At 31.8% G+C, this 12,881-nt stretch overlaps 1 protein-coding gene across 1 annotated transcript; it reads left to right on the forward strand.

Moving 5' to 3' along the window:
• The first annotated feature begins 742 nt into the window (after positions 1-742).
• LOC112279428 (DNA polymerase delta small subunit) lies at positions 743-5,503 on the forward strand. The gene is made up of 14 exons (XM_024513844.3): positions 743-1,000; positions 1,103-1,232; positions 1,340-1,446; positions 1,605-1,731; positions 1,893-1,997; positions 2,245-2,360; positions 2,597-2,680; positions 2,960-3,028; positions 3,260-3,331; positions 3,582-3,673; positions 4,084-4,211; positions 4,334-4,435; positions 4,637-4,704; positions 4,792-5,503. The coding sequence occupies exons 1-14, from the start codon at positions 932-934 to the stop codon at positions 4,852-4,854; spliced, it is 1,332 nt and encodes a 443-aa protein (XP_024369612.1). The 5' UTR covers positions 743-931; the 3' UTR covers positions 4,855-5,503.
• Positions 5,504-12,881: the final 7,378 nt, after the last annotated feature.

Genomic DNA, 12,881 nt, shown 5'->3' on the forward strand with positions numbered 1-12,881 from the left:
AATATTAAATATACACAAAAAATTATTAAATTTTTTATTTTTTATTTTTTAAAACTTTATACCATGTTATCATACTTAGTTATATATATATATATATATATATATATATATATATATATAGGTATATATTTCATAAAATATAAAAATCGCTTTATTCATTTATAAGATAATTTGATGACTTTATATTTATACCTATAATTGATAGTCAAAAATATATTAAATATTTAGTATTTTTAAATAAAGAATCTTGAAATTATATAAAAAACATCACACATTTTTTACATTATAATATTTTTATAGTATTAAAAGTATGATCAGTTATCTCAAAATTGGGCAGTTATAATTAATATTCCAAAGAAAATGATTACAAAGTTTATGTTGAATACTATTAATTATCTTCATTTCTAAAATTGACCAATAATTGATATTAATATTGTTTCAGTTGTCACTGTAAAACACGTTTTAAAGAACAGAAAGAAGTAAAATTCACCACTTTTGGTGTTTTATACCTTGAATATTTAAGTGTTAAACCATTGCAAAAATCGCCATGGTGCACCTCTAATCTATCTCCAAGAACTCTCTAGAGTAACCAAACATATGAAAACAGTGGTTACAATATAAAAGTCGTCTATATTGATCATAGAACACCAGACAAAATATTGATCATATAACACACAACTATATATAGTACAAAACTAACTATACAGAGTTCTGTACAGAGTAGAAAGAGAAAATACTGTGTGTGCTGAGCTCCAGGTGCGAGGCGCGCTCAGTGTGGGGTTGCGTTTGAGAGTCTACGTCCCGCGTGATTTCGAGTTTTCTCTCTCGCGCCCGCCTCTGTGTGCCCTTTGTTATTTTATTTTATTTTTTTTCTGTTTTTTTGTTTTTGGTATGCGTTTCTGATCGCCGACTCCATAGCCTGGTGAGTTACATGGCAGCCATGGACACAGACATGGATCCCGCGACCATTCCTCGACTTCACGCTCCTTACGTCTCTCAGGTGAGTATTATTTTTTGTATTCTGACAGAGTCTCGCTCACTCTTCTCGACAATCACCTTATGCCAATTGTTGCATTTCTTGCTTTGTTCTGGTGCCCTTCAGGACCAAAAATACGGGCTCAGTATGCAGCGCTACAAAGGCCAGCAATACAGTCAGTTGTATTTTATCCGCATTGTTACGATTCGGCAACACCTTACCCCCTGCATCCAGGAACGGTGGCCCTCTCTTCCAGGTGTGCGACCTTGTGTCTGTTGTCCTTCCTGAATCGATTTCGTATGTTTTGATTTTCATTGAGATTGGGAAAGTTTTCTCGCTTTCAAACCTACATGTTCTGTGCAGTGTGCAACATTCTAGCTTTGGAGGAGGACAAAGCTTGCGTCGTCATAGGGACACTTTACAAGCAAATGCAGCTGAAACCTTCTGTTCTTGATGAATATTCTAAAGAGGTGAGAGGAAGCAGCTAATCAATTCGTGGTATGTGTTTTTGCTACTAGACGGCTGAGATGATTTTGTCAAGCGAATCGCATGGACAGTGAGAATATTATTTTTTGTATGGTTCGCTCTTCTTGCATCTCTTCATGCAAATTTGTCGGCTTCTGTGCAGAGATCCGTGGTGCCTCTAGCATCTCCCAATAAGTTCACGCACAAAGACGACTATTTAATCCTTGAAGATGAGAGTGGGCGTGTGAAGTTGACGGGAAGTGCTGTTTTGTCTTCAATGTACGTGACCGGTATGTCTAGTAAACCTTCGTTTTCTATTTTATTTTTTTCAATGAATTCTTTATTAGTAAGAGTCAAGAATCAGTTATAAGCAATATTATGAAGCTTCTTGTTGCAGTCGACAACTCAAGAGAGTGTTGAATTTTAACTTGCTCTCTCACTTCTATAATAGGGGTTGTTGTGGCTATCGTTGGTCGAGAGGAGAAAGATGGTGAATTCTTTGTGGAAGATGTCATGGTGGCTGGCCTGCCGCCGCAGAAGCCCTTGAAGAATTCAGGTTGGTCGATCAACATGTCACCGTGGTGGTTGTGGAATACACCTTAGTTGAACTTGACAACCAGCTGTAATTGTGACAGAAAATTAACCCTAAACGCTCATATTACATATATTTTTGGTTACGGTGCTATCTGTTAAACGTTTTCCTAATTAGGGTTAGGATTACATTCAGTTACTTTTCAAAACGTTATATCTGATCTATTGAATAAGAATGATGATCATTTTTTTATTTTTTATAATGCTAACAGATGTCGACAAATTCGTTCTGTTTGTATCTGGGCTGAAAATTGGCGGTCATGGTACAAATCCGCTTGATCTGCAGCTCCTTGTGGATCACTTAACTGGCCATCTCGGGGAAGTGCAGGTTTATTTCTGCGTCCAATTTGAGTTTCTCATTTCTGAGTTCTGATGATTGTTCCTGGAGTCACCGTAAACACTGCAGCTGTTTAGCATGCATCAGAGGTAGTGCCATTAAACTGACAGGTTATTCGTTGTACTGTATCATTTAAGGATACCAGTGATTGTGGTACGATAACCTATCTCATGCTTGGGATTGCAAGACCTGTTAACATAGAAGTGACATGATGACTGCCATTTCAGGAACAAAGTTTAAGTTCACAGATAGTACGCATGGTCATTGCTGGTGGTTCCCTCGACTTGCAGACCAGTATATCTAATGGACAGGTGCGTACATGTCTTCTCTACTTGCTATGTACTCCATTGATGCAGAATACACAGCTGATAGATTTCATGTTTTGACTGCTCTACCTTCTTAAGCCACTAAGAGGAATTTAATGTGTACCTAAAACCTGAATTCAAGCCCTGACTTGTAAGGGGCTTTTCGCGCACAGTTTAATTCTGCACCTTCCTTCTCTTCTGTCGTTTTTGCGCTTCAACTTGAACTGCAGTGGCAAGTAGAATCAAAATTGAATCTCACTGAGAAGCAACATGTGTGTCGTACAGCCAATGTCGGCAAAAAACCAAAGCAAGCTTGTCGAACCAGTCAAGGAACTTGATTTAGCTCTGACTCAGGTATTGGGGTCTTTGACTATTACTCAGAATGGTACAGAATCCTATCAGTTGAAAATCCGTAGTAATTAATATCGACATATCCATTGAGTACTGCTTATGACCAGGAGTTATTCTGAGTTTATTTATTCATTTTTTACGGTTAATTGTTGTCACATTCTTGATTTAAAACAAGTTCCATCGACTCTCTGTTGATTATATCTCTCACAGTCACCATCGGCCACGTAACATCAGATTTCAGCAGCCATGCCAGTGGACATTATGCCTGGAGCAAATGATCCAGCCAATTTTTCTCTTCCACAGCAGGTTGGTCCAAGTTAAGCATGTCTCTAGTCCACTGTGCCTCTAAGACAGTAAGGTGATTTTTAGTCTTTAATTTACACTTTAGCCAATTTTTGAAGTCACATTATCATGCTTCAATTTTTATTCGCTAAGTTTCTTCTAGTTTACTTTGTTGATTACTCACATTACCTATTTTGACGTGTCCTTGCATAACTGCATGATTGCAGTAAATCTTCAGAGTTTGTACTTACATTTTTTTTTTACCGTGCACCAGCCACTTCACAAGTGTTTATTTCCGGGCGCTACCATGTACAACACTTTCGTTTCAGCTACCAATCCCCACCAATTCGAGCTTGATGATGTTTTGTGAGTTTCTATCAGAATTAGTGGTCCCATTTCAAGCCTTCGCTTTGTTGACTATGTTGGTCTTACAGAACACACTGTACTTGTTTTTAATTTTTAATTTCTTTTCCCCTGGTTGTACATACTTATCGATTTGTTCTGTTGGACTTTCTGATGCAAACTTGAGTCAACAAAGCGAAGATAAAGAATCCATTTAGTTAGATAGTTTAACACTATCGAACTCAATTTCCCGAAGATTTGTTTACATCGCTGGACTCATTCGATTTCGATCAATTTAAATAGATCTGACAGAAATAAATGTAAAACTGAAATGAATAAAAAAAAAACTTCATAGTGATAACTAATTGCTTTTATGAGCAAACTGGAAAGGTTTTTTTTTAAAACTTTTAAAACTTTTTGACGTCGATAAGCAGGTTTCTAGGAACATCAGGTCAGAATATTGACGACTTGAGCAAGTATTCAGAGGCCGAAGACCGTTTAGACTTTATGGAACGAACGCTAATGTGGCGTCATCTTGCACCTACAGCTCCTGATACCCTTGGTCTGTTGCAACATCCAATTCTTGGTTGTTCAATGTAGTCAGTTGCAATGCATCTTATTGTAATATATTCTTTTGCTTCTGGGACTGAATGCAAATGTTGTGCATGGTGCATGCTCGAACAGGATGTTATCCTTTTATAGATAGAGATCCATTTATCTTGGAGACTTGTCCCCACGTGTACTTTTGCGGTAATCAGCCTCATTATGCATCTCGGCTGCTTACCGGTAAGTGTACATGCACCTTGTGGCATCATTTGTAGATCGTCTAGGGCACACCTCTTTCGAGTCCCTCTTGATTGATCGTTCAGAGTAGATCATCTCCAACTCATACATTATAACGTTGTTAATTTTTTACTCTTCTTCTTATGCTGGTGATAAGGTGTACATTTGATAATATTGATGCCTTCAATGTGAGCATTTCTTCAGGACCTTCAGCACAGAAAGTGCGGCTGGTTTGCATCCCCGAATTTCACAAAACGAGCACAGCTGTACTAGTAAGCCCATGAATCTTACTTATAATAGAAAAGTTTTCGTACCTATGAACGGAAAAATTTCTAACATGTAAAATGCGCATGATGCAGGTGAATCTGAGGAATCTCGACTGTCACGTTCTGAAACTCTCCACAGAATCTCTTATTTTGTAAACATCTCGGGATATTGAGATTCACTTGCAGAATGTAATCAAAATTCGCTGCATGATGAGGAATTATAAATTATTCTGTGTGGAGCTTCGCCATGGCGAATGCTTTTGCATGGTTCCAAGTTTACCTGTCAACACGAAGCCCCTGAAGCAGATACAGACAGGCAGGATTTCCACTACGATATTAGATCTATTAGTTTTTCCGACCTACGTTTTCAGAAGCTCTGATCTCGTAAGTTTTTTGAGATTGAGAACGTCTTGCATCAATGTCAAAAGGGTAGTTATCATGGTGATTGCTTTAATGCTTCTACATTTTCAAGGTTTTGTCCAAGGGGTTTATTATTATGTGCAGCTCCAGTCAAGATATGACCAGATGAAATTTCTTATTGACACTTTTTGTCGAAACCATAACTTAACCTTCAAGTTCATTACTGTAAGTGAATTTAGAACCAACTTGCACCAGCAGAATTTGAGCTGTATTTGAACCCAGCAGAACTGCTTAGAATGATATTACAGCTATTCTAACTTTTTTAGGCCTATTAACGTAGGAGAGTCGGACTGGTATTGTTGGCGCTCTTGTTTCCTCACCTTAAGGTCTGAGACGCGGGCTTGTGAAGTGAATCTTGTCCTTAATGTGAAGACTATTTATCTAAGGATTGCTTCATTTGCCTAGTTTAACGAAGGGAAGTATGACCATGGTGCGAATGGTAACATGCAGAGTTCTTGCAATCATTTGACATGTGGTCAAAAAACTTGTATGAAATGATTTTTTACTGCAAGGTATTGATACTGTTGTGGTGAAAGGATTTGGAGGTTGAAATTGTATTTTTTAAATTAATTGGATTGCTGCTTTTGAAGAAAGTTTCAGGACTCCGAAAGTAACCCCAAAGATGATAAATGTTGACCTTCCTTCATGAATTTCATATTTATGTGTGTACATGTGTATGTATATAAAAGGCCCATTTTGGCATTCAATAATTTGCATCAAATGCAAACATGTGAAATTGGATTCGTTTAAATTATAGAGTGATGTAAGTATGAAGATGTTAAAGAGTTTATATTTACATAAGTTTGATTGCACAAAAATAATATTTAAAAAAAACGAAAAACAAAAAACAATATTTTGAAGACTTAGTTAACAATGCCATTATATATGAATATGTATGTGTATATATATTTTTATGAATAAACATAACATTGAAAGATAACAATTATGTTATATCATACAATAAAATTGGATGATAAAATATGAAATTCTATATTATTTTAAGATTAATAATTTAAACATGTTACAAACATGTTAGATAGAAGTAATGGTGAATGTTAAACATAATCAAAGTTAATATTTAATAACATATAACACATCTTATACATAATTATTGTTTGTTATTATTATTATCATTATTATTTTTATAATAAATATTTCTAAGAAAATTCAGCAATAAAAAATTGATTTGATAAACATGTTCTAGTGTGAATTATCAATATGATTGGTTAATATAAGGTTCAACACCTTAAATATTCTATAATAGGTATACTACTAAATTGATTTTTTATTAGTTCTTTTAATTCTTAGAATATACATACAATCTTCAAAATTATAAGATATACAAAATATTATGTAAAATACATATGATCAAATTCATAGTATTATATGTTGATTTACTACTCTTATTAATAACATTTAAACATTTTATTCAATCAAGTTATAATTCAAAAATGTATCTTTTTATATAAATAAGAAATATTTAGAAGATATACCTTTAAATCTCATTGTTTAAAAGTAGTTGCAACCAAACATATCATCAAATAATTAAAGATAACTTATAAAAGTTAACATTTTATTTTTATTTTTTGCTACTAAACATATTAGAAATCAACTTTAGTATGCATAAATCTATAAACCTTAAATCCTAAATTCTAAACTTGGTCCACTTATGTTGTTGTATTTTGAAGGTTGAAAACTACCCACCTTTATACAATTTAGTTTTTTAACACTGTTTTTTTTCTTAGAAAGAGTAGATTATTTCTCTTTGTTAAAATTTTCATTTGATATTAGAGATTGTAGATTATCCTCTTCTAATTTAATTTTTTGAATTTGTTTGATTTGTCTATGGAAGGAAAGATTATAGATGCTACTCTTAAGAGAAGTGAGAATAGATTTGCAAGTATTGCAAAACTTCATAAGCTTTTCAATGCTATAAGAGTAAAAATTTTATATATTGTCAAAGACATGAATTGGAAGAAGATGCATAAACCTAGAAAATCTATGTCAAAAGAAAAATGACAAAATAACAATAAAGTAGTATGCACATTAAAAAGAAACTGAAATGATTAATGCCAAAAGACAGGAAAATTAGAGACTCTTAAATCTAAATTAGAAGCAAGAAAGGAGTTGTTAAGAGAGAAGAAAGCTTCACTCTTGCCTCTATATATACTATTTAATTAAGAACTATATGACAATGTTCTATAGGACCTTTAATATGTTGTTGACTTTGTAAGACACATGCCTTAACTTACAAGGTAAGTTTTTTATGTGGTGGCTACATAGTTAGCTTGTTCTTCAAACTACCAATATGTGTGGTACATGGTCAACTTGTTGACCACGTTTCTAATCTAAAAAGTCAATTATAGACACCTACAAAGTCAAAGTAACATCTATGAAGCTTCTAAAGAGTTTCTACAAAAGATATTATGGAATTAACCTATTTTTATTTATTTTTATTTAATCATATAGATAATTATTGGTTTACATGTGTATGTCTATGACATTACTCCTCTTTTTAGAGACAAGTTCCACAAGGAGCAATCATCATATGTTGAGGAAATCCAAGATATGGCAAATTGTATTTGCTATATACTCTAATCTTTGTTCTTTTTGAAGATGGTTGATAGGGCCTCTCAACCATTAATAGTGTCCCATATCAAGGTAAGAAAACGACTCAGTTATTTGATTATTGTTGAAGCCTTCATAACTTCCTTCAAATAAAATATTTGGAACACTGTCAAGAGTTGTTCTTATTCTTAATAAAATCACCAAATATTGGGAGTTCTTTCCAAGGTCGTGATACCAAACACGTTGTATCTTACCATCTATTTGAAGAAGAATATGTCATTCTTGAAGATCTTCATCTCGATTACATTGACTTGAAGGTTGTGATAATTTTAATGTCTTATCAAGCAAGTTAGTAAATGAAGGCTCTTGAATTGAATCCATTGGTTGTTGGTTCTCCATTTCATTAGTGTCACAAATACATAGAAACCACAAACAAAGATAGAAGGTAGAATGCAATCTTCTTTGGACCTTATTTTTTTTATAGCAAAAACTTATTATTCTTCATCTTGATTTTGATAGATGTCATTAATAAAAAGCCTCCACTCTCTTTGTTGTATTTGCAAGATTCTTTACTGGCTTCCATGTGCATTCATTAATATCATATTTATGTTAATGGACAAGATATTTTAATTTATTTCAACGCTGCCTTGAGTCTAAAACTTCTTCTACTTCGAACTCTTCATTATTGTCTACTTCTATAGGAGAAAGTGAGACTTGTCTTCTTTTATGTATATTCACAATCTTGTATGGTTCAAAAAGAGACATGTAGAAGACATAATGGATCTTCATTGATTGCGATAGATGTAATTGATAAGTAATTAGATTGATTTGTCTATATATAAATAAAGGTCCAAGGCTACGATAGTCCAACTTATCACATAGACAAGTAGTCTTGATATTATAACATAGTAATCATATCTTGTCACCTACATTGAATTGTGGTTGTTCATTTTGATAGGCATCTGCCATGATCTTTTGTCATTCTTGAGCTTTCTTTAATTGCACCTTTATTGTTATATGTAGTTTAGACAAATAATTTGCCAAACCTTCTGCCATAAGATTATCAATTTTTGAAAAGTCAAAAGTATCAAGTCATAGATAGTAACCATAATTGACAAAAAAAGATATTTATTATGTAGAAGAATGTATTATATTATTATTAGTAAACTCTGTCAATGGTTAGATGGTTCTCCAATTGTCTTATTGTTAATTGATGGTATACCTTAAATATTACTCAAAATCTTAGTTTACGTGCTATGTCTGTCCATCAATTTGAGGATGAAAGGCCAAAAAAAGCTTTATGCCTACCTTTAGAATCTTAAAAAGAGTTATCCAAAAACTTAATACAAATTGAATCCTCCTATCTGATATAATATCTTTTGGTAATCCATGATATCAATAGATATTGTTAAAGAAAAATTTGATAGTTTCTTTACTAGTGATAGATTTTGTGCATAGTACAAAATGTACCATTTTAGTAAAACAATCTACTGTCATGAATATAGAATCATACAAACGTGAGACTAAAAGATCCATAATAAAAACTATAGAAATAGAAGATCATGGTTGTTCTAAAATAAGTAATAGTTGAAGAAGTCCATAAGATCAATAACGAGGACTTTTTAACCTTGAACAAATGTTTTTATAATTAAACAAAGTCTTTTATTGCCTTCCACATTTGTAACTACTAAAAATCTCTAGATATTAGCTCCAAAATCTTATTGTATCCAAAATGTCATGTCATTGGAAAGTTGTGATGTGCTTGAAAAATATGTAAACGTGCTTCTTCTTTTGGCACATATAGACATCTTTCAAAATTAAGTAGATTTTTCTTGAACTTGAATTTAGAAGCATTACAAGACTTAAAATAAGTATTCTTAATATCATGAATAAGAGGATCAAAGGATATACTTTATTGAATTTGTTTGAAAAAAGTTGAATCAATAATTAATGTTGATTTCACTGCTCAAAGATGAAATTATTTTGGTTTCAATAAAATTATCCTTTGTTGATAAAAAATTACATCTTTTTCTTTAAATACAAGTTAAAAATATTTAAAAAGGACATCAAACAAATCTTATTGTTTTCCTAGCCAATAAGTGATATTGAATTCAAATCTTCACAAAGACATGTTCCAACAAGCCTAGTGATGATTCAAAATACAAGTTGATATGAAATACTTGAGATTCTTGTAATCCGTGTAGATGGTGTTTAGACTAAAAGTGCTTTCTAGATAAGGATGTAATTCTTAAAAAGAATCCATAATTACAAGAAGGTTTTTATTATGGATCTCATAGTTAATCTTGATTGCTAAAAATTTCTTGGAATGAAAAGCTACTAAGTGAAGTTTATCATTTATTTCCATTTGTGGTAATATGACACTCAAAGCAAAGTCCAATGCATTTGTTTTTATAAAGAATGTCTTGGAGAAGTCAACACAATATAAGATTGGTGGAAAAATAAAGGTTATTTTTAAAGCTTCAAATATTGCTTCGACTTCTTGATTCCACTAAAGTTTGTCTTTACAAGTCAAATGTATAAGTGAAGCTACAATTCGAGATAAGTTCTTAATGAAGATCTCATAGTAGTTAATAAATCCCAAAAAAATATTAGACATCTTGTAATATTTTTGAGATCTTTCAATTCATAATAGTTTAAACTTTCTTAGAATCCATCATAAGTCTATAATTTGAAATGATATAATTTAAAGAATTAACTTGAGTAGTGTGGAATACATACTTTTCTACTTTGGCATAGAGTCTCACATCTCTTAATTTTTGTAACACACAACAAATATAAAGTTCATGTTCTTCTAAATTCTTAGAATAGATCAAGATGTCATTTAGATAATAGATAACAAAATCATCAAAAAACTCTCAAAAAACATCATTTTTAAGATATTGGAAAGCTACTGATATATTTGTAAGTCTAAAAGGCATGATATTATATTTGAAATGTCTATACATAGTTCAAAATATAGTCTTCCATTCATCTTTTTTTTGTATACATCTTGACTTGATTCAATTGATCAAAAAGTCTAGATATTAAAGGTAGTGGATACTTGTTTTTTATGATAATTTTGTTGAATCTTCAATAATCAACACAATCGGCAATGATCTATCTTTTTTCTTCACAAATAGAATTGAGGCTCTTATTGGAGATTTGGAATGGCGTATGAAGTTCTTGGTTAGATTTTCTTCAATATATTCCTTGAGTTTAACCAAATTATTTTGTAACAAATTATAGATTGATCCAAATAGTAGTTGTGCTCCTTCTTAAAGGTGAATTGAGCAGTCATGAGGACAATGTTTTAGAAGAGAGTCCGCTGTCATATTGTAAATGCTTAAAGTATGTAAAAATTAATATGTTCATAAGTCTTAATGTGTGTTAGAATAATTAATAGATTAATTTAAAGAGAGTGGATCTAAGAAACTTTATTTTGAATTTATTTATTTTGATTATGGTATTTAAAAAATATATACATAAATATATAGGACATAAATGTTTAGTATGAAGCCTTGGAAAAAGATGGAAGCATAAGAATGAAAATCTAAACTAGTAGGAGGCTAATTGGGAGAGATGAAAGGAAGGCATGGTTGGATGAAGACAAGGAATAGAGAACTTCATCCCTATTGGTCGAATACCATGTCCAATGGGCTTTAAAGAGGCTTTGAGGAGGCTGCCCACTACCTTAACAAGGGTTTTGGCAACTTCAAAGAGAGCATTTGAAAATTAGAATCCAAGATTGTAAAGTTTAGGATTTAGACTACAATTTGTATATAAAAATTAGAGGATTTGGAGTTAGAGTGAAGAAGTTACAGACATTAGAAATTAAGATATTAATTCAAAATATACTGTTATTCTTTTGTAAATACAAAGAATTGTATGGTAAATTTTGAAGATTGAAAGATGTAGCTAAAACAGCGATTTTAAGGTCTATATTTTTTATAAAAGAATTTTTGCTTTTAGAGTTAATAAAAAAGAGATATAAGGAGTTGAAAGTGATGCTTCTAAATCAAAGGTAGTAAGTGAGCGGTTTTATTTATAGTAATGGTTGGAGCCATAACTCGAGTTTTTAGAAGAATTTTTAGCTCAAATCTTTTGGACAAGGTAGATAATTGTGTTAAAAAACTATACATACAAAATTTGTAGAATTTAGATGTTTATTTTACGAGATATGAAGAAAATTGCACGTGGATATATAAAAATTAAGATTTGAAACTACTGTTAGTGTTTTCAAGGTATCTCAAGATCCGTAATGATTTTGTAGTTGAAATTTGTTGTGAAAGTTGATAAAAATATATTACTACTTAATATAAAATTTGAGTAATTTTGGATGGTCGGATCAAGAGTTATGAGGTATTAAAGTTGGGAAAAATTTTCACATAAGGATATACAAGGATTTAGAGGATTTTATCATATTTTAGGTGTTGTTGGTTACTTGAGGCTTATGTATTTGGTGTAATTTCTCCAAAAGGAGAATTTTATTTATAAACTAAGGGCCTCCCTTATTTTAAAGCTTGATTGAATAGTTAGTGACAGCTAGGAGTCCAGTGCTTTCTTGAGGCAAACTCTCTCTACCCCGACATCGCATTCTTTTTTTCAAATACATCTAAATATTCTTAATATTGGCTTGGATCACCATTTGAAGCCTTTGCACTATTAGAAATAGGTGTGGCATAAATGATGCAAGACGATCCTTCTTTTGTAGCATACAAGAAAGCTTTTGTACCTACAAATATAAATTTAATTGTACTAGACTTGCGATTTTTTACTTGATTAATTATATTCTTAGTTATACTTTTAGAAAAGTCAAGAGTATGAAAAATCTAATTTATTCAAGGGTTGTATTTTTTTAATCATGATAAGCTTAAAATGATTAGATTATAGGAAGATCTAATGTTATTAAATACCACAAAATTATTATGACGATTGGTTATTACTTTTATAGGAGAGATTTTGTGAGTAACAACTCCTAAAGACAACGGATGACCATCTAAGACTTCTACATGAACAAGTTTAGTTTTCTTTATTAAAGATATGGTAAGTCTTTTAGCAAATTCTTCATCTAAGAAATATGTTGAGGTTCTTGAATCTTACAAGGTAAAGACTTTGTAATATTTAGGTTCTAAAATAATATTTAATATAGAAAAAAGAGAGGATTCTAAAGAAAAAATATGACCTTTATTAGGTAT

The sequence above is a fragment of the Physcomitrium patens genome, chromosome 3 (assembly GCF_059467195.1).
Source record: "Physcomitrium patens ecotype Gransden chromosome 3, ASM5946719v1, whole genome shotgun sequence".
Classification (NCBI taxonomy): domain Eukaryota; kingdom Viridiplantae; phylum Streptophyta; class Bryopsida; order Funariales; family Funariaceae; genus Physcomitrium; species Physcomitrium patens.